Source organism: Chiloscyllium plagiosum, unplaced genomic scaffold, assembly GCF_037043375.1.
Source record: "Chiloscyllium plagiosum isolate Xiang-an unplaced genomic scaffold, Cpla_swu_hap1 HiC_scaffold_14, whole genome shotgun sequence".
Lineage (NCBI taxonomy): Eukaryota > Metazoa > Chordata > Chondrichthyes > Orectolobiformes > Hemiscylliidae > Chiloscyllium > Chiloscyllium plagiosum.
The window spans coordinates 40,279,049-40,305,802 of NW_028270152.1; the positions used below are offsets into that span (position 1 = coordinate 40,279,049).

At 40.4% G+C, this 26,754-nt stretch overlaps 1 protein-coding gene across 5 annotated transcripts in view; it reads left to right on the forward strand.

The window, feature by feature from the left end:
- The window catches only part of flnba (filamin B a), a 148,483-nt gene that overhangs the window by 115,868 nt on the left and 5,861 nt on the right, over window positions 1-26,754 (forward strand). For all 5 annotated transcript variants that reach the window (XM_087994347.1, XM_087994349.1, XM_087994346.1 and 2 more), the window contains 10 exons: window positions 221-394; window positions 2,790-2,948; window positions 3,460-3,663; window positions 4,067-4,219; window positions 9,574-9,696; window positions 12,309-12,575; window positions 13,844-13,981; window positions 15,350-15,465; window positions 21,198-21,330; window positions 21,785-21,961. In XM_087994347.1, coding sequence (XP_087850473.1) covers window positions 221-394; window positions 2,790-2,948; window positions 3,460-3,663; window positions 4,067-4,219; window positions 9,574-9,696; window positions 12,309-12,575; window positions 13,844-13,981; window positions 15,350-15,465; window positions 21,198-21,330; window positions 21,785-21,961 — 1,644 coding nt within the window. The remainder of the gene's footprint in view (window positions 1-220; window positions 395-2,789; window positions 2,949-3,459; window positions 3,664-4,066; window positions 4,220-9,573; window positions 9,697-12,308; window positions 12,576-13,843; window positions 13,982-15,349; window positions 15,466-21,197; window positions 21,331-21,784; window positions 21,962-26,754) is intronic.

Genomic DNA, 26,754 nt, shown 5'->3' on the forward strand with positions numbered 1-26,754 from the left:
GAGCCACTTTGGAGATGATCAGTAAATACCACTGAACTTGTTCCTGTATTTTACTGTCTGGTACTTGTAATTGTATTTACATTACATTAACTGCAGTTTTCTTAAGCATTCTGGATTTTTGTGTGCTAAGTTAGATTTTATTTCAGTAGAATGGTGTGTAAGATCAGCCTACGTGTGCAAAATAAGTTGTAATCCTGGTTCTTTGTTTTCTCCAACACAGGAGGTTTGGACTTGGCCATTGAGGGGCCTTCTAAGGCAGAAATCAGTTGTGTAGATAATAAGGACGGAACCTGCACAGTCTCTTACCTCCCGACCTTGACTGGTGATTACAGTATCATTGTCAAATACAATGAGAAACACGTTCCTGGAAGCCCTTTCACTGCCAAAGTTACAGGTAATATTCAATAATGGAATTTAATAGTGAATATCAAATGATAAAGCAGTTCCTAATTAACGAGTTTATCCATCTAAGTGGTTTAGTGACTCTAGTAGTAAAGCTAATTGTGTGCCTTCCCACTTTGGGCAAAGTCACAGTAATGTGGAACTTAAATCCAATTGATTAATGGGAATTTTGAACTGTAAAACATGGTAAATGGAATTGATTTTATTTGGAAAACCAGTTTTGGTGGTGTCTTCCCCAATCACTTAAATTGTGCAGTTAAGGATAACTTTGCATTGCCACTTTGCAAATCAATCTAAACAATAGTTCTACATAAGAGCAGGAATGTTATAAAAGTGAGATCATAAACTCTTGAGGCCATTCAGCCCACTGACAGTCATCCAGCCTAATCCTGCTTTTGTGCAGCTGGTCTGTAATGCTACAGGTCCTGGTTCTTCAAGTAGACAGTGTGTTTCTAATGTTTTGTCTCTGTACTTCAGTGCTGAAAATTTAAGTTTTGCATTCACCTTGTCTCTACCCACTCAATCATCTCCTCCTATTTTTAATGACCCCTTGAGTGACTTTTAAATCTCTCCAATTCTACGTTTATTAATGCATCCATTGCTAGTGCAGCAAGTGGTGATGGCAAATGATTGACCTTCATTGTGAAAGGATTTGAATTAAAGGAGCAGAGATGCCCTGCTTCAATTGTAAAGGGTATTGGGGCTACATCTGAAGTACTATGCAGCTTTGATCTCCTTGTGAAGGATGTTTTAGCTAAAGGGAGCGCAATGGAGATTTACCAGTGTGAATCCAAGAATGACAGAATTGCTTGGGACTGTGGCAAGTTTAGAAGAATTGGGGCTCTCCTAACTTAAAATCCTAATTGGACTAGACCGAAGCTTCTAGAGATATGCCTGATCAGACAAACCAGAACTAAGTCCCAATCAGAATAAGGAGAGGGATATTTAAGACTGCAATGACAAACCTCTTCCCCAGAGAGGTGAACCTGTGCAGTTCTGTCTCGAGTTGAGGCTAAAACATTATATCTAACTTCTGGTTTAAATGTAGGAATGAGGTGCTGAGTTGGCTGAGCCACAGTCATTGGTGAAGCAGGCTGAAAGAACCACATAGCTGCTGCCTCACTTTTGTTTTGTCTCTCGAACATGATGAATTTGATCTCTACTTTTGGCCACTTTAAAATTTCTGTTTCCCCTTCTGCTCCCTGTTCCCAAAGATAACTGTTGCAACTTGCCTCTTCCCTTGCTCCATTATCTTGTACCAATTGGCATCATTTGTACCTCCACATCTGTCTGTGATTCCATCCTTTTTTGTCCTGTGTTGAACTTGCTCTGCATGGATCTCCTTCAGCTGGGTGAAGGACTGGATGGCAAACTCATGACAGAAGTGCCCAACTTCTGATGTAATGTAAGTTGGCAGCATGACCACCATGTTGGGGGTGGTGAAAGAAAGGAATCTTATCCAATAATTAAAATCACTAGCAATATTGAGTGGTACTTAATTCTGCCATCTACCCTTCGGCTGATTGTTCTGAATTTTTTAAGCTGCCACATGTAGGGTCTAATTTCCTGTTTTACCAATTGTGAAATTGACCATGTGAGGAATGATTTTATTGATTAGTTGCCTCTTCCATTTGTATCTGTCCTTTGTGCTGCCACTCGTCCTGTGCATCCACTCAGATGATGCTCTTATTTCTGGTTTGAGACTTTTAATAGAAAGTCATCTTATAGTTTTAAAGACTCTGCATTGACAAAGCAAGTCTTGAGTGTAGTGGTCATAATTGTAATGGTTGCATTATTTCTGAGACTTTTCAATGGAAGTGTAGAAATTTTAATTTAGCTCAGTTTAATTCTACAAATATGTTGAAAACAAAACAAGTGACACTTGAATTGTTCAAGTAAATATTGTATTGGAATCTAAAAATGGCAAGTGGTCCTTGCATTCTGAAGGTGTGCTGTCTCAAAACTGAAATGCCTTTAATGCTGGTCATCTATTGGAATAGATGAGACTGGACTTCCATTTTTATTACAAATCAGGACTTACCCCTCCACCTTATACTGACATCAACTCTCTGGGAGTCTGCACATTTGCTGAGTGTGCAAAGATTCTTCTCCCATCAACCCCCATCCCCTCATCCTTGCCAATCAAAAGGAAATCTTTGAACTGACCAGAATTGTAAATGAAGGTGACTGGATTTTTAGGACCCGCTTGAGTATTGCCAGAACCCTCACTGGACCTGCAGTTTCTTTTTAGTGAACATAGACTTGCTAGTTTGATTAAAAGCTACCTTTTTAGGAGCTTTATTAACTTTGAACATGTTTTTGAGCTTGCCTTCCCTGTGGAATGGCACCAGAAAAATAACTGACCACAAGCACCTGGTTGTTTTTAGATGACAGTCGGCGAAGGTCACAAGTTAAGGTTGGTTCAGCTGCTGACATCTCACTGGACATCAATGAAAGTGACCTTAGTTTGCTATCTGCAAGCATTAAATCTCCATCAGGCCAGGATGAGCCATGCCTATTGAAGAGGCTACCAAATAACCACATTGGTAAGTTTAAGTTATTCTCCTCCAAGAGAACAAGCCATTTTAAGAATACTTGGACTTAACTAAAATAACTACAGTTGGTGCATCTTAACTGAAAAACCTTTTTTCAATTCCTTCTATCAAGCTTTAGTTTGCTCCATAAAGCATGCAGAGTAATAGCCCAGTTTTACACTTGGCATAGTTATAGCTCTGCTGTCAAATAGTAAATATGTATAACATCATTGTAAAGCAGCCTATTCTAGTAACCTGGAGACTTTCCTCCCCTTGATGTGAAGACACATCAGCTGTGAACCAAAGAAGTAACTGTTAACAGGCATGTTTTTAAAGGACAAAATCAAATGGTTGAGACTTTTCAAGGAAATTTGCTACTACAGAATAGTTGGCACTGCCAATCTGTCTCTCAATAGCAGGTTCAATGAGATTGTCCATTCTTCCTCCCCTGCCCCAGTGGCCAGGATGATTTTTTTTTGTATTACTACATTGAGTTGACCATTTTTTATTCCTTGACCAATAGGTATCTCCTTTATCCCACGGGAAGTTGGTGAACATCTCGTCAGCATAAAGAAAAATGGTAAACATGTGGCAAATAGCCCAATTACCATTATGGTTGGCCAGTCTGAAATTGGTGATGCCAGCAGAGTGAAGGTTTCTGGACCAGGTTTGAAGGCAGGGCGAACATTTGAAATGTCTGACTTCATTGTGGATACAAGAGATGCAGGTGAGAAACTGGCACATACTTTCAGAAGGCCCTGCATGTTTCTGGCTTTGCTGCAGAAGCATGGAATCTTGCTATAAAGAAACAGGCCATTGAAATAGTCTGTCCTCCCCCCTTGAGTCAGTGTCTGATCCCCATTTCCATAAATTCCCATCACTTCTCAAGTGGCCTTTTATCTATCATGAAATGCAAATCACAATCTAAATTTTACTGCTAAATAGAAAAAGTGCTCAAGCTGCGTTAAATGCTGCAACACATTATAGCTAAATGTTTATATAAACTAATAGAATTGGTTAGACTTTGTCCTCCCTACAAGGTTATCTCAAATAATTCCACTGGCAACAGCATATTTAAATGTATGTTCTCAACATTGCCTTTTTTAAATGCAACCCTTACCTTGTTTCAGGTTATGGTGGCCTTGCACTATCTATTGAAGGTCCAAGTAAAGTGGACATTAATACAGAAGAAACTGAGGAAGGCACCTGCAAAGTTTTCTACTGTCCAACTGAACCAGGCACTTACATTGTCTACATCAAGTTTGCAGACGCGCATGTGCCAGGTATGACAAATGAGAAAAGTAAACTTTTTTTTGGTCTATAATTAGTGTCTCATGATTGTGGCTTTTTGCTTTTGAAAATGTAATGCTGTAACTTTTTTGTCAATTTTGGTATACCTTTTTTATATAAATCATGCTGATTTGGTTTATTTTGTGCAAAGTTGTAAAGTCACACCAGTTCTTGGGTATTCAGATCTCCCTAGGCACTTTAGTGAATGTCAATATATCTGAATTCTACTTTGCTTTGAGTATTGACCGTTAAATAGGTTTACTGTACACTAATGGGGTACTAGAGTTTTGTACTTCCTGGTCAAATTCTTGACTGGTACTATTTCTCAGCTCCACCCTTACTGTTTTCTCCCACTTCTAGTCTGTTCTCAACATGACATTACACTGCTTTTTTTTCTTTGCACTCATTTCAAAGTGTGACTGGCCATTTAAAATGGTCACCTATTGTGCTAGCTATACTTAGATTTACTGCCATTTTTTTTCTGCAATTTCTCTGAAAAGGCAAATTAAACTTTTTTCCAGTGACATGCTGTACTTGAAGCAGTGCAGCTGATTTTAAGGATGGAGATAGACCGACATATATTATGCCACATCTCTGGAACAGGTGGGATTTATACCCAGAGGGAGAGACATTACATGCTGGGTTACAAGCCCTTTTTTAATTGATTTAACTGCTTTCAAATTCACCCTTTTGAAGGTGAATATTAAAATGCCATCAATATTTTCGTATATTTATAAGCAATTTTTTAACTTGTAAAAGTATTGAAAAATACAATCAACAAATCAGTGTGTCCTGCTCTTTACAATAGCAGACAGATCTATATCCAACATTCTGCTAGGGCTCCCACAAGAAATAAAAGGGCATGTGCTCCATTATTTCCACAAGCCCAGCAGGTTCTCCAACGCCTAGTTCATCAGAATATTCTTCTGTGCACAGTATGCAAGAACATTAAATTTTGTTCCCATGCCCATCTAAACATAAATTTGGTAGACCTTCAGGAGAGATACTGGGTCTACTTCAGTCCTCATCACTCCCTATCTCCTGCCACATGGCTCCAATAAACACTGAGCCTGTGGCATGTCCAGAAACAATGGGTAAGAGTACCTACTTACATTTGGAGCACATTGGAAATGCCCCTTTTTTTTTAAACCCTTCACCAGACAGTCTGGTGCCAGATGAACCCTGTGCAGAACCTTTTTTACTGCGTAGCTCCTCTCATTACCAATTGAGATCTTTTGCATGTTCTCCCATCTTTCAGAAAAGATCTCAACTCCTAGCTCTTGCTCCCAGACCTCACATAACTAGTTAATATCCTGCCAGGGCCTGCCACCCAGCAGGAGATAGAGGGCATTAACCAAAAGGGTGCTTGTGGAGCGTAGCAACAACCTCTATCAGGCATATAGGGCTTAGGGAGAAGCATAGTCATCTTCTGGATGAAATCCCTAACCTGAAAAAGTCTCTGCTGGGCAACCAATATTTGTGGCTCAGTTGTTCAAAAGACATAACCTCCCCCTTAAACAAGTCTCCCAAACTGGAAACTCCTCTCTGCCTAATAGTTTGAACCCTGGCATACCAACTATGGGCATAAGTGAAGTCTTGGATAAACAACCCTCACTGACTCATCTCCCTCCATGCCTTGACAATATAAAGACAATGGGATTCTGACAGTGGTCCATAATTGTCTTCATATCCATCTTAATTAGAGGGCACTTTGCTTGGGAGGCCTCAATATCCAGCCATATTGAGCCCAGATTGTTACCTACCCAATCGCAGACAAAGGACAGCAGGGAACTCTATTGATACCTTCTGTCTGGGAAATCAACTTCTCCCCCTCCAGGCAGCTGCAATTTAAGTTTGAGGGGCCACCCACAATGCCAGACAAAGGAACCAAACCATCCCATCAGTTTCTGCAGCATTGACCTGGGAAACATAGGGAGCATATGCATGGATAAAGCAAACTAGGAAGAACATCTTAATGAGATTCAGCCCAACCATGAAATTGGAAGAGCCTCCCATCTCTGGAGATCCTGCCTAATATTGTCCAGCAAGTGAGCAAAGTTGGTCTGAAATAACTGATCCAACATGGGGGTAATAAAAAATGCTTGGTATCAGAACCCTGCCTGTGACTGCTTAAAAGGGAACTTGGGGCCACCTTCAACTTTAAGTTCCCCAAAGGCATAGCCTCCAATTTTGTAAAGTCGATCCTATATCCTGAAATAGCCCCAAAATAGTATCAAATGGGGTATGGCGGTCATTGGATGCAATTTAAAACAGAAGGATATCAGCATACAGTATAATCTTGTGTACCCTCGATCCCACTTCCAAAGCAGTTGTGTGGCTGGCCTCTGCCAGCGATTCTTATCAGAACAATCACCAACGTAAACAACAATGGTGAGAGGGGGCAGCCTTGCCAACTACCTTTTTTACTGGTTCTGAAATTCCCAGACGACATCCTGTTGATGACTGCAGCCAGAGGGTGGCAATATAAAATGTCCACCCACCTATCAAAGACCCCACCCAACCCAAACCATTCTAATACATAAAGATATAGCTGTTCCACCCAGTCAAATACTTTCTTTGCATCTAAGGAAATCACAAACCCCTGAATCAATTGTTGCTGACAAACTTGGACCATAATTCAGCAACCTTAATATTGGAGGACCTATGGCCCTTTTTTATAAAGCCTGTCTGGTCCTCTTAACAATATGGGGCAGCACCTTTTTCCAATCAAGATCTTAGAATCTTGAAATCTGAATTTAATAGAGATGGGCCTGTATGAGGCACAATCCTCAAACCTTCCACTTCCTAATTAAGGAAATATTCACTTATCTCAAAGATGGCGGTAAGCATTCATGCATAGGAGTGATTTTGTACATTTCCAATATCTGCCCTGTAAACTCATCCTGGAGACCATCAGGGCCAGGTGCTTTCCCACTCTGAAGTTGCCTAGCTGCCACTTGTTTCTTGAATGGGGTATGATGGAGAGCAGCCTGTTCCAAGGTTACCCCTGGGAGGTCCAGGTTCTTGGAGGCCTCCATTTTAGCCCTTATGTCATCAACCTTCAGACCGATACAACTCAGGTTTAAAAACTCTGAAAAGCCTCAATCCTTTTGGCATCTTATGTAAGGACCCCAGCACTAACTCAGATTGCAGTAATGGATTGGGAAGCATGCTTTTTCCTAGTCAGATATACTAAATACTTCCCTGGCCTATCTCCATACTTGAATAGCCTTTGTCTAGTAAAAGCAAGTTTTCTTTGCAGTTTAAGTATTGAATTCAAGGCAGCCTGAAGGGCTGTGATCTGCTCTAGCTTAGTTAGAGGGTGATGCAAAATGTACTGCCTCAGCAGCTTTCAACCGTATCTCAAGTAGATGCTGCTGTTCCTCATTCTGTTGTTTCCAGCTAGCCTTAATGGTCTCCCATAGTGTAGACTGACTACTAACCATGCCAGAGTTCGTAGTCAAGAATTCCTGTGGAAAACTTTTTAAATGAGTTTCAAATTGTGAATCCTTAAGGAGAAGGGTCCAAGTGCCAGTGCTGCAAACCTAACCACAACCCACCCACCCACCCCACCCCCACTCTCTTGGCCTTAACCTCCAAATACACTGCCACATGATCAGAGATAGTAAAATTGGGAATATAGCAACACAACACACAATTGAGTCCAAGAGCTGACCGATCAATCCTAATGCTGCATTTGTGGGTTTGAAAAGAGTGAGTTCTTGCCAGTAAGGTGAAGACATCTCCAAATGTCCACCAGTGGCAACTCCTTGTAGAAGTCATCCACCTGCTTAGCCTGCCCAAGGAATTAGTCGTGGGCTTGCTAGGCATCCTGTCCACTGTCTATCTGATCCAAAAGACAATTGAAATCTTCTCTTCCTCCCCCTTTTTCTCTCCCCCCCACCCTTCAACAAATAAATGTGCCATGTTCCAAGGGCACTCTGCTTTAGAGAAAGCACTAATCAAAAATTTGAGATGTGCCAGAGGTCAGACATTTAAAATGCTTTATTCCTCCCCATGTGTCAGGGCTTTAAATATCTCCAATTGTCCTTGCTGATCTTTCACTTGCTTTAATATGAATGGAAGATTTTTCTGGACAAGTACTGCCACTCCCCTACTTCTAGCAGTAAAGGATGAAAAGAATACCTGGTCACCCCCCCTCCCCCTCCCCCCACCACCATTTGTAGCTTCAGGTGTTCCTAATCATAAAGGTGGGTTTCTTGCAACAGTGATATCAACCCTTTCCCTCTAGGCTAGTAAGCACTTTTTTCCTTTTTTTTTAAATAGGCAAATGACTTCCCTTGATGTTCCAGGTGCACCATTTAATAAGACACTTAGCCATATCCCCTTTTCAGAGACCCTTGAACCCCCTGGGAGGGAGTACCCTGCTTACAAAGTACCGAGCACAAGTAAAAGACTTGGTCAAAGAATTATGAATATAAAAACTACTACCATAACTACAAACAACAATTACTACCAAGCCAGGCCTGTGCCCCAGCCTTAAGCAAGGAAAAACAAGGTGATCCTTAAATCAACAGAAAAGACAGTCAGGATAAGCACTTCTCCCATCCCCCAGCTTCATGTTGCCCGATTTGTGACTAAAAGTGAAAGAGCAAACGAGGAGACAACAAAACACCCACAATTTCCCATTACAAAATCCAGCTATAAAAGAAATAGAAACAAGACATTCCAAGTTCTCTTCCAAAAATATTATTGGGGGAAAGAGGATTAACATATTCTTCAGGCAGTTCTCAGGAGAGGCTGCCACTGCTGTGGGTCTCTGGTGTCCTGGTGCTGTAGGAGAGTGTCCTCGCTGCTGCTTGGTCGCTCACTCCCCTTCCCTTCCCTTTGGCATCCCTCCCACTCTCAAACGTTGACAAATGTTCTGTAAGGTTTTAAACTAATAATTCTGCCCCACAAAGTTGGCCAGGGATGGCAAAAAACACCAGTATGCTTTGGCTGTTAGGCAGAGCTGTCCATGGCAGTTCTAAAGAATCTTAGCCATCTTGCAGAGTCTCAAATCCCATCAATATTTAACTTTGGTTCAACCAACAAAGTGTACACCAATCTCCATTCTTGGCTTTTAGGCTGCTCATATCTCGATTGGAAAAAATTCCTGTACCTGTCTGGGATTTTCTACCCTCTTTCTTTTTTTTTCTCTTCCCCCTCCTCCTCTCCCCCCCCCCCCCCCCCCCATAGATTGCTTATCTTGTGCTGTACACAAGGCTCTTTCTGACTATTTATTTTTTCAGTTTTTCATAGTGATTTACAAAACTTGTGCATAACTGGAGTCATTGGAATCCTTTTTTAAAGAGGACTTGTTTCAAATTCTGAAATATTTTTGCAGGGAGTCCATTTACAGTGAAGGTAACTGGTGAAGGCCGAATGAGAGAGAGCATCACTCGTAGAAGGCAGGCTGCATCAGAGGCAACAGTTGGGAGCATCTGTGATCTGAACTTGAAGATTCCTGGTAAGGTTTGAAATGGAAATCCAGTTTTATTGGAAACTGTTCTCAAATATTTGGACTGCAGTGAATTGCATCATTGGATTCAGATCAGCACTTGAAAAATGTCAAGTGAAGAATCCTTGGAAGTGTACATGATTTCATGGCATTTTTAATTTGTCAACATTTCCAACGATGCTGGTACAAAGTCATCCCCCATTTGTGCAGTTGAATCCTTACACAAAAGAACTTTTTGAAAGTCAACAGTGGTATTCTAACCCTCCCACTCTTCTAATAACTCAATCCAGCCTATAGTTAAGAGTTAACAGAAGTTGCATTTATTTCTGAATGCAGTTCATTGAAATCTTTTAAAGGCCATAAATAATGTGAAGAATTAGCTCATGTTTACAGTTTGTAGAAGAATGTGCAGTGGTAACATTCTTCTGATTCTGAATACTGTCCAGACTATTTTTCCTTTCCACTCACTCCTTGGAAAACAATTTGTCACTTCAGTTCTAAAAGATTTGGCATTATTACAAATTTTATTTAACTTAACCATTTCAGCAAGTGCATTCTAATTCCAATAAATAGAATAGTTTGTCATTATCACTAAATCCAGTCAAATTCAAAAGCTGTCTGCGTAGATTGAGCAGTAAAATTGTTAACTTATCTGTGCTCTCAATTTCCAGCTAATGGTTTGTTCGATTAAGTTTAGAAAAATTTGGGTGTTAGTCATTACTAAAACTTACTGGTGTTCTGCCATTCTCAATTGGGTGGGAGAAATGGAAGCAACAAAATTTGTGGAAATAGTTGCTGATGCTCTTGGTTTTGTAAGGTCTTGGCCATCTCTTTTGTCATGAATAATGTAATATTGATCATGGCATTCATGTGGCACTGCCTTGATGTTTTGAGACGTGTGCAAAATGCACAACTTCAACACCTCCCTGTTTCATAGTATTGCATGTGGGCAGTATAAATAACTTTCTAAATGGCATGGTGCTGAGACTTTTCTGGACTATGTTAAATTTAACATTTAAAAAATGAAATGGATTATGGGTGTAATATTTAATGTGTAGCATCAAGATGGTTTCTAGTGAACTTAAATGCTTTGTAATGTAGAAACCTGAAATGCAGATGTCTAGCTCTCCTTTCTTCAAATACAACTGTTTTGTCTTTTCCTTTTTCTTTCCTATTCCACTCAGTGACTTGGTTCCAACTAACGGTGGCTTGGGAACACCTCTCTTGTGCACTCAGATTTTTCAGTCAAGTTGAACTTTCTTGTGGGCAGAACAAATGGAGGTTTGCCAGAATCGTTTGAAAAGTCAAAGGACTCTAGTGTTCAAAATTGACCTACCCCATCCCTGTTTGGCCTCATTGGCCAGGAGGAATACCAATTGTTCAGTGCAAGGCCATCAAGGCCGGATGGTGCGTTTCAGCACTGGGCATGTGGACTCTGAGGTCGGCAGAATGTGCTTCTCTTAAATTAGCCAGCATGTGTTTTTTTTTTGCCAATGGTATTGCATGAGTAAGAATTACCTTCCTTGCGCAGGTTAATACCTTTGTGAAATGCTTAGGACTATCCTTGCACCTAAATTATCATCTGGTTCATTGTTACATGTTTGCTCACTATAGCTGAAGCATGGAAGTACAGACTGGATGTTGAAAAAGATGTCTTTGGTTTTTTTCCCTGTGCTAAAGTTGCTGAGTTCTGCCACTCTTGGCTTTGCATTATTACCATGTTACATTACAATAGCTATTTCTCTTTAGATGAACTCTCTCAAGAGTTGGAGAAATAATTTGAAAAAAGTTATGATGAATTGAGGCTATTTGGCACTTTCAAAGTCCTAGTCAGGGTCATGAGGTAGTTGCATGCCCCACTGACCAATTCTGAATGAATTCATGTGGAAGAGCTGAAGAGCGCTTTTTGAAGCTATCGTACCATTTGAAGTCCAATACAAGCTTTCTGGAGAGGGGAGAGATTTTAATATGGCCAAAGGAGATGGCACAAAGTCTAGTAATAGAATTGGAGTATCTCCATGGATATCCACAAGTTTATCCACAGTGGATATGCAATTTATATCCCTGAAAACTGCAACTCAGTTGCAGTAAATGATTCTATAATGTCCTCTAAATATAAACAGTCTACTAATTGTTTTCTGTTGGGGATTATATGGCATCTGTAGTGTCCAGTTTAAATTGTGAAGCTGTTAAATTAAGTATCCTATTTTTTGCACTTAAAGGTTTTTTTCATGATCTGTTCATACTACAAAACTGGTAGCAAAAACTACAAAGCTTTGATCAAAGCTCTCTTCACTCTGACCAGTAGCTGTTAGTTATAAAAATAACTGGTCTCCTCTGTCATCTGGAAATCTGGTTAAGAACTTGTAATTTGGGACCCAAATTCTGCTTTTGGAACTGCCATAAGGAATAGTGGAGAAGCCCTTTTTCCTGTCCTCTAGTTTCTACTAGTATCAAAATAAATTTGGTTAAGATAATTAAATGCAAATCTGAAATTTTGTTTCTTAGTCTCCAGCACACATGGTTCCTAAGCTACATTGTTTTTCATCTGGTTTCTGTTATTGTAGTGCATCTAGTCCAAAACCTCTCCAGTCAACCTAACTTGAGCTGTTCCTCCACAGAAATCTCAGTCAGTGACATGTCTGCTGAAGTGACCAACCCCTCTGGACAGTTGGATAGAGCAGAGATCACTGAAAGTGATAACCATACTTACTGTGTCAGATTTGTACCTCGTGAAATGGGTGTGCACACAGTCAGTGTAAAGTATCAGAATAAACATGTACCAGGCAGTCCGTTCCAATTCACAGTTGGGCCACTTGGTGAAGGTGGAGCTGTTAAAGTGCGAGCTGGTGGTCCTGGTCTTGAGCGAGGAGAAGTTGGAGTACCAGGTAAGTACTAATTTAGCTATTGCTTGTCTTGATTTTACTTTTAACACCTGACCAGTGTTTTGGTCCCTCTTTTCTCTGAAAGATACTGGCATTGGAGGCAGTTCAGAAAAGGTTCATCTAGGATGATATCAGATGTTGAGGGTTTAGCTTTAAGTAGTACTTTGGGTCTATGCTCACTGAAATTAGAAGAATGAGAAGCAGCCTTGAAGCGGACAAGATTCTTGGTTTGACAGGGTGAGTGAAGAAAGGTGGTTTCTCAATGTCCTGGACTAGACTGAATCATTAAGCAATTGCCCTTCTAAAGCAGATGAGGAATTTCTTCTTCTACTGTGATTCTTGTCACAGCTGTTATGCCTGGGTCAATAAGTATATTCAAGATGGAGGTAGTCAGTTTCCCTTTAAAATCAGTAAGGGAGTAGAGGGTTATAGGAAAAGGGGAAAAATGTAACTGAGTATCTCTTCGATTGGAGAAGCCAACTCAATGGGACTGAATGGCTTACTGTTACATCTACTGTTCACTATCCACAGCTGTTGTCATGCTATAGGTAAACATTGAACAGTAAATGTTGTATGTACTTGCCTTCAGTGCACAGCTCACCTGCATGAATGGTAAAAGCCTGCAGAAAATGTGCACATCAAGTTCTGATATTCTGACATGACTACCCTTTTTTTTAAACTGGCTTGGAGCAGAATTGATGCTGCTTTCCCTATCAGATGAAGCAACTTAAGCTGAGCCCTGACCTCCCTCCCCATCCTGAGAATTTAGTGCTCCAAGCCACAAGACTTGGTCAACTTTGACAAAAAGTCTATGAAGTGAAGCCCAATTCTTTGGAGCAAATTAACTTGTAATTCCAGGCAGGTAGCAGGCACCGACAGTCAGGACTTGAGTCAAATCCAGCAGCTAAATACTTGGGGGCAGCATTGTGGCTCAGTGACTAGCACTGCTGCCTCTCAGCACCAGGGCCCCAGGTTCAATTCTAACCTCTTGATTGACTGTGGAGTTTACATGTTCAGTGTCTGTCTTCAAGCACAAGATTCCATAGGCATAAATGTGTGGGTTGCATATGGGAATAAATTATCCAAACCTATTATAAAATATTTAACTAATTTAAATGAAGGAAACATTCCATTTTGAATGTCATGTTTTTGGCCAATTTAAGTTTGGAAGTCAAACTCACTACCATGAATGCTTAACTTGAAGATTATCAGATGAAGTTAAATGTTTTTAATGGCACTTTGCTAAGGGCTTGAATATTGTTTTCTTATAGCTGAATTCAGTATCTGGACACGGGAGGCTGGTGCAGGTGGCCTTTCCATTGCTGTGGAAGGGCCTAGCCGGGCAGAGATTGCATTTGAAGATCGAAAAGATGGATCCTGTGGTGTGTCTTATGTTGCACAAGAACCTGGTAAGTATGTGGAAACCTTGGCAGACCTTTTTTGGGTAATGTAAAAGATGGTTTTCTTTAGTTTCATGATCTTCAGTGGCATCATGCAGAGTAGATACTCCATGTTTTCAAGTTCAGGCTGGAGGTCCTCTTTTCTGTTCTATTTTATTCCCACTGTCAATGAATTGCAATTTTATCTCCGCTGGAGAAAATTGAAAACTTGGGCAGTAAAATGGTCTTGTCTAAAATCCCAGCACTTTAAATATTCAGTCTTGAGCTTTTGGTCTTCCATCTGTCAACACTCCAGGCAGAATTCTGACATTACTCAACATTGCTTTTCCAAAAATTTCAGTTTTTACCACCCTTCTGTATCAACTCAATGTTGAAGTGGGTTTTCTTCAAAATAGACATCTCTGGTCATTGCTAATGCCAATGGAAGCTCATTTCTGTATTGATCCTTCTCTAGTTGATCAACATTCTACCACCCCTCTCCTTAAGCTGGAAATACTTTAACACTTGGCACAGATGCCAGTGCAAAGATAAAAGATTAAACACTGCTATCCAATCAGTGAGCCCATGTTTCCATTATTTGTGTACCTCGATCTGGTTGACCTGCTGTGCTGTTCCAGCAATAAAGTTTCAACTAAAGTATCTGAACTCTATCTTGTATACAAATTATCCATTCAAACACATGGGCAGTGAAAAATAACTTAATCTGACCATGAATGTTCAAACAAACTGCAGATGCTAGAATTCAAAATAGATGGTCAGGATGCTGGAAGAACACAGCAAGCCAGGCAGTATCAAGTGGAGAAGTCAATGTTTCAGGCTCCCTTAAAACATTGATTTCATTTCCTGATGCTGCCTGGCTTGCTGTGTTCTTTCTGCCTCTTGACGGAATGTTAGAAACACCCCTCAGATTTGAGTAACTTGCACCCTTAATCCAATCTTGTTTGTTTATGGATTCTTACCATATACAAGAGCTAGTAGCAACTGGTTTGGAAATGTAGTCTTCTGTTAGAATGAAATTGTGATCATTAGCAGCAAAATTAAGATTTGTAGTAAGTCATAGCTGCAACTTTAATGTGGGAGAGGGAGTCCAGTAGCGAGACTGATTTAATGAACTTGTTTAAATTTGAGGGTGGTTCCAGTGAGTAACAGCTGTCTGGTGACCTGGTTAAATTAACTGAAATCTGGTTAAAAGCAACTTGCCTAACAAAGTAGTTGTCATCCCATTTCTTCACTACACAGTATTGATGCATTGTTTCACAGTATAGCGCTATAAGTACCAATTTTTAAACACTCTTGAGCAGTAAGTCTCAAATGTGGGTTTTAGTAGGTCTAGTTTTCATATTATTGAGCACTGATGTAAATCTTTTTTTATTGCAGGAGAATACGAGGTGTCGATCAAGTTTAATGATGAGTACATCCCTGGCAGTCCCTATATTGTTCCCATCATGGCTTCTTCAGAGGATGCAAGCAGACTTACTGTTACTAGTCTTCAGGTGAGACATAAGAAAATATCAGCTTACTGGCTGGGTCCCCTGTTGTGCATTCAGAGGTCACACACTGTCTCAGTTTTAAAATGGTTATGTATTTGACTAGCAGTAGGCTTAGTTTTATGATAAACTTGGAAAGTGAGATGGAGAATGCAGAAGCCAGTAAATGAAAGGAACTTGTTCACTGCTAACTTTTTTTGTATCTAAATTAATTACAGCAGCTCCAATGTATTATATCCTGCCCTTTTTTAATTCCGGAGCAAAGTAAAACCATTCCTTCCAGAAAACAAATGCCAATTCTGGGTCTGCATAACCGCATGTGGTTAACACCAAGGTGAAGTTTGAGTTCTCCGGTGTGGTGACCAGGTTTGTTTTACAAATTTCAGTAGCCTCCTTTTGGTCTCGTGGAATAGATTTTAAAAGAAATGAAAAGCTTTTAAAAACATCACCAATAGGTAGCATGGATAAAGAACTTTTTAGGGTAAAAGGTCTAAACAAATGGTTCTTGTGAAACTGCTTTTTTTTGTGGTCAGATTTGAACTTAATTTACCTCTGGGAGGATGGGGGTGGAATTTCAGTCTGGTTTGTTACCAATTTGTAGAATTGACTTCCAAGAAAATTCATTTATGAACTAGAAATAGATTTAAAGGTTGCTTTGGCAATGCAATTCTTGAACTATAAACCATTCTATAACTAGATGAATGAGGAAAACTTATTTTTTTTTAAACTAATCATTACTTTTATTCAAAAGTAAAAGAGTGCCTTGTATAGTGGTGATCTGGGTTCAAGACCATAATATGTCTAGACTGGTTGATTTGAAAATATTTAAAGTATGATGGCCATTCAAAAAATATTGAACTTCACTATATGTATCCATATTCTGAAATCTTGTTTGATCAGATAATTTATCAGATCAACCTCGAGGAATCCTTCATCCTCTGTTCTTTCAAGTTTGTCAATGGAGCAGTATGTGTGAATCAGAACACTGGTTGCAAAAGGTATGAAGCTTGTGTGTTCATAACCAAAAAATGGAGACAAAATATATAGGTGTGGCCTTTGGAAGTGCACAAAGGGGTTCACCATCTGCCATGTGAAAAATTTTGGGATGTTTTTCTTGTGTCTCATTTAAAGGTTTTTGACAGCATACCTGCACGATGCACATTATCCACAAGTTAAAGGTTGAAGTTGAAGAGTCTGACTCTTTTTCAATGTGATTTTATTCTAGTTGGTTAAAACTGAACTTTTTTAATGGTATTTTGATAAATGGCTTTGAAACTGCTTATCCTTTGATTTTTGATGGTTTGGTACTTGGAATCAAGGTGGAACTCCCTCTTTAGGTCTTCAGCAATTAATGGTAACAGGTGACATAATTTTATATCAAATCAGCATTATGTTCTATTTGAACACTTAATCTTTAAGAATTTCAGTGGTATTTAAAGCTGCTTGCAGCTTTGTTATGGATTTTGTGATCAGCTGTTTTTAATGCTTACAGCTGCTTGCTCAGACTTTTCATGGGTTTTTTGGGTGGAATCTGAATACTGCATTCTCATGGGACCTGTCACAAGCAAGCCATTCAGCCCATGACATCTGTGGCCAGGTCTACTTGAGTCAGCATGACTAATTTCTGTCCATGCCCTTGGAGGTGGGGTGGGGGGAAGAGAGAGAGCGAGAGAAAGTCCCGCTGGTAAATTCTTGGGTGTGTTACCAGCAACAGTCTCTGACAACCTGCAAAGGAGATCCCCCAGTCTCTGGCCACCAATTCATTAAATGAGATCTGTCTGTCCTTTAGCATACCTGTCCACATTTTAAAATCCCCTTGCTGGTTCTGACTGGTCCCAAATAAATCCAGCCCACAGTCTCTTTAGCTAAGTATTGATTATCCGAACTAAAATGCAGAGTCTGAATATAGCCTTTGCCATTCTTCCTTATTTACCCCCGTGTTTGCTCTGCCATTCATTTACATTGCAGTTTCCTCACTGTTACCTTTCAAACTTTAGACTTGATACTTCTGATGTAACCCTATAACAGCTATAAAAAAACCTATCATTTTGGCAGTACAGTAGTCACTTTGTGACTTTAGATTAGATTACTTTAGATTAGATTACTTTAGATTAGATTACTTTAGATTAGATTACTTTAGATTAGATTACTTTAGATTAGATTACTTTAGATTAGATTACTTTAGATTAGATTACTTTAGATTAGATTACTTTAGATTAGATTACTTTAGATTAGATTACTTTAGATTAGATTACTTTAGATTAGATTAGATTGCTTACAGTATGGAAACAGGCCCTTCGGCCCAACAAGTCCACACCGCCCCGCTGAAGCGCCACCCACCCAGACCCATTCCCCTACATTTACGCCTTACCTAACACTACGGGCAATTTAGCATGGCCAATTGACCTGACCTGCACATCTTTTTGGACTGTGGGAGGAAACCGGAGCACCTGGAGGAAACCCACGCAGACACTGGGAGAACGTGCAAACTCTACACAGTTGCCTGAGGCGGGAACTGAACCCGGGTCTCTGGTGCTGTGAGGCAGCAGTGCTAACCACTGTGCCACCGTGCCACCCACATTTCAGATGACATTTCAGATATGGAGCCTTCTCTGTTTGGTGCCTTTTGTATCATATCTAGTGCTGCCTGCTTGTATTCTTGTCATTTCTGTCCCTTACTGCCCTTCTGACCTTCATTTGCCATATAACCAAGAAATTAATATGAACTTGTATTTAACTGCAAAAAATATGGAGGTATGGCATTGAGGATGAGTTGAAGGTTTGGATTAGGAATTGGCTGGCTGGAAGAAGACAGAGGGTAGTAGTTGATGTAAAGGTTCATCTTGGAGTGCAGTTACTAGTGGTGTTCCGCAAGGCTCTGTTTTGGGACCATTGCTGTTTGTCATTTTTATAAATGACCTGGAGGAGGGGCTAGAAGGTTGGGTGAGCAAGATTTGCGGATGATACGAAAGTTGGAGGAGTTGTAGACAGTGAGGAAGGATATGGCAGGTTACAGCGGGATATAGATAAGCTGCAGAACTGGGCAGAAAGGTGGCAAATGGAGTTCAATGTAGGTAAGTGTGAAGTGATTCAGTTTGGTAAGAGTAACAAGATGATGGGGTACTGGGCTAATGGTCGGATACTTGGTAGTGTGGATGAGCAGAGGGATCTTGGTGTCCATGTACACAGATCTTTGAAAGTTGCCACCCAGGTAAATAGTGCAGTGTAGAAGGCATATGGCATACTGGCTTTTATTGGTAGAGGAATTGAGTTCCGGAGCCCTGAGGTCATGTTGCAGTTGTATAAGACTCTGGTGCGGCCGCATCTGGAGTATTGTATGCAGTTTTGGTCGTCATACTATAGGAAGGATGTGGAGGTACTGGAACGCGTGCAGAGGTTTACCAGGATGTTGCCTGGTATGGTAGGAAGATTGTATGAGGAAAGGCTGAGGCACTTGGGGTTGTTTTCATTGGAGAAAAGAAGGTTTGGGGTGACTTGATAGAGGTGTACAAGATGATTAGGGGTTTAGATAGGTTGACCATGAGAACCTCTTATCCACGTATGGAGTCAGCTATTACGAGGGGGCATAGCTTTAAATTAAGGTGTGGTAGGTATATGACAGATGTTAGGGGTAGATTCTTTACTCGGCGAGTCGTGAGTTCGTGGAATGCCCTGCCAGTAGCAGTGGTGGACTCTCCCTCTTTATGGGCATTTAAACAGGCATTGGATAGGCATATGGAGGATAGTGGGCTAGTGTAGGTTAGGTGGACTTGGATTTGTGCAACATCGAGGGCCAAAGGGCCTGTACTGCGCTGTATTCTTCTATGTTCTATAACATTTGCCCCTCTTTTGACTGAGACTTAACACTGACAAATGGGAAACTTGTCAATGGCAGCTTGACTGTTTTTAAATTACTTAGACATCAGCCCCATGGTGAGCTTGGGTAATTACAGCATTTTAAATGCAAACTCTTTTTTAGTGACTTATCCCACATTCCTTTTGCCATACCTCAAAGTTTCTCTGTATTTGTATCTGCCAAAAATTGGCCCATCAAGTCTGTGCTGACAATCTCTACACTAAACCAATTTTTGACTGCTTGGCTCAGCCTTTAATGTTATGGGATTTTTAAAATACTTTTTTTCAAAGGTAGGGGCAGGAAATCTCTCTAACCCAGGCAGTGTACTTCAAATTCTCACCACTCTGGCTGAGAATTTTTCCTCTAATCCCATCTAAATCACCTGCTCTTCCTGTTTGTGCCCCTTCTCCAACTGTTGGGAGCAGTTGTTTCTATGCCCCTTAATCTCATACAAATCTCTGATACCCCCACCTCAACCATATCCCTTTGCTTCCTTTTTAAAATGAGTCCCTTCATAACTAAAGTGCTCCAACCCAGGCAACATCCTGTGAATCTTCTCCACACCCTCCAATGCAGTCCCATCCGATGTGGTGAACAGAACTGTGCACGGTATTCCCAGTTGTGCCCTAACCAAAGTTGGTATTTATAAAGCTCCATAGCTTCCCTGCTCCAAAGTCTATGCTACTAATGAAGGAAAGTGTTCCAGCTACTACCAAAACACCATTAACCTGTCCTGCCCCTTTCATGGATTTTTTGACAACCATGCCAAGGTCCCTCTTGTTTCTGAGCTGCTTCATGTGCTTCCATTCAATTAGCAAGGCCATTAATTTAATTGAAAATTCCAGGCCATTGTTTTCAAATGGGTCAATGGCAATAGCTTGCATATGACTTTGTAGCATTATGCACTACAGTTTCATAATGTTCAGACAAATTTTACCTTCCTGGAGAAGCTGACCAAGTCATTGAAATGTTGGTTATCTGAATCCTCAGCTGGTGCTTTGAGGACTTGAAGAATTTCTTAATTTAAGTTTTTTTTTGGGGTGTCAAATTAAAATGTTTGCACCTTTTTTTTAGATGGCTGTTAAGTTACCTGACTGCAGAGTAGATATTAATTGAATAGCTCCAGTTCCTTTTTAAACCTTTAGCAGCACATCCTGTACTTGTTAAAACACAGCTCCTTGATACACTTGAATGTATCTAGTTAAGCTATCTGATTTTAAAATTGAATTTTTATTTCTGGTCTAACTTCACTTTTAGACTGATCTTGGTGTTTGGCCTAATAATTCACTTTTTCCTCAGCTGTAAAATGTACTATTTTTGTACAACTAAATGTCTAAGTTTTTTGTCACTTTGGGTTAAGGTATTTAAAATTAGGTTAGTTGCACTTACTTCCTGTGTACTAAAATTGTTTTCCCCCATCCTACACAAAGGCAAGAAATGCCTTAGATGTGGTGTTACAATGGTTATGTAATTCCCATGTAAGCCATGAACATAGTGCAGTTTTGAATTTTGTTACAGTATCTGAGCCCACTAAAGCTATGTAATAATGGTCATGTTTGCATTCCTTAACTTTTGTAACATGACCTAGTTTTTGAAAGTTTCTTTTACTCCCACTTCTTCTCTACAATTTCATAGAAAGATGAGCAGTTCTGCCCAATTCACATATGGAAGTCATTGACTTTAATGCTGGTACTCTGAATTAGAAATGGTTGCTTGCAGTTGGATTAAAGAATTCACTTAATCTATGAACTAGCTAGTAAAATGTTAGTTTGCTTCCCTTTCTCACTCCCTAATGTCTTTTGAGCTAACCCTTTTTATTTCTGGTGCTTACAGTCCTCTATTTCACTGATGTGCAATAAAGTGTTTGCTGTTCAATCTCCAGGAGTCAGGGTTAAAAGTAAATCAGCCAGTATCCTTTGCTGTGAGACTGAATGGTGCTAGAGGTTTGATTGATGCCAAAGTTCATAGCCCCTCCGGGGCAGTGGAGGATACCCATGTGTCTGAAATTGAACCAGGTAAGGATTTGGGACCACATCCCTTGGTGATTTGCCATCAACTTTCTCCTAAAGCTGCTTTTACCTCTTTGTGCATTCCGTGTACACTCTCTACTTCTCCTCCTCCTTTTTGTATTGCTGCCTTGATCACCTTTTTTGATCAATTGTATAGTGTGGGGTGGGAAAATGGGAAGGAAGAGTAAAACTGAATTAAATTTACTTGGCACGAAGTGTGTGAATCATGCTTACATTCATTCCAAGGCTTGAACAAGGCTCATACACTCTTCAGGACTGGATCTTGGGCTGTGCTGTTGGCTAGACAGTTCAGAAAAGCAGAACTCTATACTGATTTTCATGTTTATGTTGATAAACATTGCCTGCAGTGATGTTTTGCTTCATACTTTGCCTAATGAGTGGAAGTGTTACTTGCACACTGGTTAATCGTGAACTAACTACTTGTGATGTTTTATTATAGATAAGTATGCCATTCGTTTCATTCCCCATGAGAATGGTGTTCACTCTATTGATGTCAAATTCAATGGCAGTCACATCACTGGCAGTCCATTCAAGGTTCGAGTTGGCGAACCTGGGCAGACAGGAGACACCAGTCTTGTTTCAGCTTATGGATTAGGCCTTGAAAAAGGAACTACAGGTAAATGGCTGTGCTCTAAGCCCAAGCAATTTTTCATTAGTGTGCATGTGCTCTGAGGATTTTCTTTGCAATGTCAGAACTAGATTTTTTTTTTGTGTAGAATGCATAAAGTTGTGTGGCAGCACGTTAGGAAACAAAGTATTGCTGTCATCACTTAACCCCATTTCTAAAGAATTAACTTACAGTTCAATTTTGTATCAGAACTATGCTCACTCAGTGCAAGCTGGTGGGGTTAATGCTGTACTTGCTACTTTCCAGTAAAGGGTTTTTCATCAGAACTGGAAATTGAATATCTCCTTCATGAGATCCCCATCCCTTCAATGCCACTGGCTCAAAATCCTGAAACTTGCTCCCTAAAAACATTGTGCATTTACTGCAGCAATCAAAGGTCTTAGTTTAAAGATGAGATGGAAGTCTTCAGTGAGAAATTTCTTCACCTGGAGTTGTCTGGATTTTCCTACCAGAGTGGTTGTGGACTAAACCATTGTTTTCAAGCAGGTAGATGTAGATCTTATGGCAAAAGGATCAAGATACAGGGTGGGCTGGATTAAGGTATTGAGGTTCTGGATCAGTGGTGCTGGAAGAGCACAGCAATTCAGGCAGCATCTGACGAGCAGCAATATTGAGGTCAAGATCAGTCACCATCATTTTAATGGTGTTGCAGGCTGTGGTGGGGGTGTTTTAAATTGCCTATTGCTTTTGTGTTCTATTTGGCTTTCTTGCCAGTCACCACCTGAATCTGCAAATTTAAGTGCTACTTAGTGTTTTTGTTCTAATTTTAGAACTCTTCCCTCCTTGAAGTGATAGAACCTATGAACCTGGGATACTGTAACCAACCTGCTGTCCCCTCACTTGAGAATCCTTATACAAAGAAGGTTCCCAGTCATTTTGAGACCATTACAAGATGTTGACCCATGGTTCCTTTGTGGTGTAAGTGTTAAGCTTTCCTCCCTGACAGGTATCTAATCTCCCTTACCTGCCCCAGTAATGAGTAGATGCTCAATTAACACTTTAGTTGCCCAAAAGTAGATCCACTGTTCCAAACATAGAAAGGACTTGCACACTGATCCATTCCCAATGATCAGTTGCATCATGGGGCAGTTCTGCTGTTTCAGGAAAAATAATTGCTTCTAAAATCTCAACAGTATTCAACACCATTTGCATTGGTGACTACTTCACCTACTGATGTGAATATTTGAGGTAGTTGATTAGCTCACCAACCTGTGTACTGACTAACCAAAGCTCCCCAGTAGTCTCCAGTGGCTGAGTTTCAAGTTTAAATCCACTGTGCAATAGTATTATGTAATAAAATTACAGGATTTTTTTCCTGTCTGAATTTCATCAGAACGGAGGTTAGTTTCCACTTTCTAATTGAATCTGGTCTAATCAGGTTATTAACATTTAAATTTGTTTTTTCTAAATGTAATGTCTGTCCACTTTTTTTATTTTTGCCTAATTCTGGCCTTTTTAGTGAAAGGCAAACAGCTGACCACACCTACTTTTGGATTGACAGACTTCATAATAAACCAGACATGTCTTGTAAAATTTCTGGAAGTCCTCATACAGGACTAACTGACAGGAAAACATTTTGATTAGATTAGTGTGGAAACAGGCCCTTCAGCCCAAGTCCACACTGACCTGCTGAAGCGCAACCGACCCGGACCCATGCCCCTATATTTACCCCTTCACCTAACACTATGGGCAATTTAGCATGGCCAATTCACCTGACCTGCACATTTTTTGGATTGTGGGAGGAAACCAGAGCACCTGGAGGAAACCCACAGAATGTGCAAACTCCACACAGTTGCCTGAGGTGGGAATTGAAGCTGGGTCTTTGGCGCTGTGAGGCAGCAGTGCTAACCACTGCCACCATGCCGCCCATGGGCCAGTCCATGTCTTGGTTTTCTGAAGCCTGTAGAAGTGACATGGTGCTGAAATAGTGTGTTCAGCCTAGGTGGTCCATGTTGGTGTTTATGCTTCAAATAATCCTTGCCAAATTATCTGGCATTTGGGACATTATTCCTCTTGCTCTTTCCTAATCACATGATTTTGCCTAAAGTTTCCCCTTTAATATCATTTTGGTTTCAACTGCTCCTGTAACTTCTGCATTCTTGGGTTCTCTCCATAAAACTGCTGCCATTCTTTAAATATGCTGGCATTGTATTCTTGTATTACCTCTTGTGTTCAGTGCCTTTTTTTTGGTTCAGGATTTTGTTTGCATGTTTACACTAATTCCACGTGAGTTTTCAGTTTTAAAGACTCAGCCTGAGAGCCTCAACATTTCATTAATAACTTGTGCTTTCACTGTTTCTATATTTGCAGTATCTAGATTAAAACTGCACATAATATCCTGTGCAGTCAAACTGACGATTTAAAAAAATCTCCAGTACTTTATTTACACACTTTGCATTCCCAGATTTCTTGACCCTATTTAAATCTGTCAGCTAACAGTTTTATTCCTCATACCAAAATGAACCACCCCTCTCTCTCAATAGAGGTCCAGACAAATATATGCTGCCTCAAGAAATCCCAGCATTTACTTTTTCAAGTATAGTCAACATTACTACTTGAAATATAGCAGCCACATTGTGCAAAATCCCATAAACAGGAATGTGATAACATGACCTGTCTGTGGTTAGTGTTAAGTATTTAATATGGTTTTCCCTGTACCATGTCAGTCTTCCATATTTACAAGTTCAATCCAGATTTTTAATAAAATATCTATCTATTGCATTCATAGCTTTCAATTGTCTATTGATCAGAGGTTGCACAAATCTGGTAGCTGACTTAATGTGCATGTTGAACTTTATTCTCTAAAATGCCAAAGCTGGTCTGAATACTAATAGATTTTTGCACATAACCCATCCTTAGCTATTTTCTCCCTTGACTTGTCTCCTTTAAACAGACAGCATGTCCTGTGAGCTGAGCCTCCTGTTGAATAACTTGTGGTTTAGCTCAATCAACAGGCATTGTTTTATTCCCTACTTGATCTTTGGTAAACGGTAAACTGCCTGCCTGTTGTGGTTCTGTTCGCCGAGCTGGAAGTTTTTGTTGCAAACGTTTCGTCCCCTGGCTAGGCGACATCATCAGTGCTTGGGAGCCTCCTGCGAAGTGCTGCTTTGATGTTTCCTCCAGTGTTTAGTGGTCTGTCCCTGCCGCTTCCGGTTGTCAGTTTCAGCTGTCCGCTGTAGTGGTTGGTCGATGTGTTTGTTGATGGAGTTTGTGGATAAGTGCCATGCCTCTAGGAATTCCCTGACTGTTCTGTCTGGCTTGCCCTATAATGGTAGTGTTGTCCCAGTCGAATTCATGTTGCTTGTTGTCTGCGTGTGTGGCTAGTGTACAAAATACCATGCAAGGAGTGCACTAAACACTATATAGGACAAACAGGAAGACAGCTAACAAACCACATACATGAACATCAACTAGCCACGAAACGACACGACCAGCTATCCTTAGTAGCCACACACGCAGACAACAAGCAACATGAATTCGACTGGGACAACACTACCATTATAGGGCAAGCCAGACAGAACAGCCAGGGAATTCCTAGAGGCATGGCATTCATCCACAAACTCCATCAACAAACACATCGACCTGGACCCAATATACCAACCACTACAGCGGACAGCTGAAACTGACAACCGGAAGCAGCAGGGACAGACCACTATAAACACCGGAGGAAACATCAAAGCAGCACTTCGCAGGAGGCTCCCTAGCACTGATGATGTCGCCTAGCCAGGGGACGAAACGTTTGCAACAAAAACTTCCAGCTCGGCTAACAGAACCACAACAACGAGCACCCGAGCTACAAATCTTCGCACAAACGGTAAACTGCCTCTGTAGCATACAGTAAACCTTTCAGGCTATGTTTCTCACAGCACTGTTGTAGCTATCCTTGAAATGGCTTATTTAAAACTGGCCTTGATTTGAATCGCTTTCATAAATTTTATGGTACAAATCATGGGAAAACCGTGCTGTTATGTGTTTCTCAAATGGTGGTTTGGAACAGTACAGAGTAACTTTCTGCTTGTGAATTTAAAGGACAAATAGATTGAGGTTTTTGACTTTACTGCAAAGTATAATTCTGGATTTCTTATTGGCCTTTGTAATTTAGAATACTTTCTTTTAGAAAGACAAATTGCTACTTGTAGTTTTGATTGAATTACCCAGTGGTTAGATTAGTAGTTTTTCTTGGGCTAGAAGTCTGCAATGTGCATTCGTCCTCTGGGACAACTCGCAGATGGCTTTTATTCCTGTTGCAGTTAGTGCCTCATGATACATTCTAACTACTTGATAGGTTTCCAAATAAGCATTTATGACCTGCAGGAGACTCTAGGGTTAAAGTGATTCTTTTTGGATGTGCAGCACCCATGTAAAGGATTCATGCTAGTGATTTTGCTATAATTTCAAATGTGACTAAGTGTGTCCAATCATTGCAAGTACCTAATGGACATCTCCCTATCCAGTTATGTTAGGATGCCTCACTTGGTGACCAGCGATCTTTTCAACAAAGCTTATGATCACACTCAGCAATCTCTGAAATGTACCATTTTGTCCCAATTCCACAGACCATTGAACATGTGAAAGTCTTCTGATATAGAACATTTGAAGTGTAGTCCATTGATTTAGTGCAGGAATACTGACAGCCAATTTTGTATACCCCAAACTAACCCAACAGCAATGATGACCAACTGTTGGTTTTAATGGTGATGTAATTCAAGCTTACAAAAATCTTCTAGGCTTGACAAAGTAGATACTGAAAGGATGCTTCCCTCCCTTTTTGGTGCCTCAAT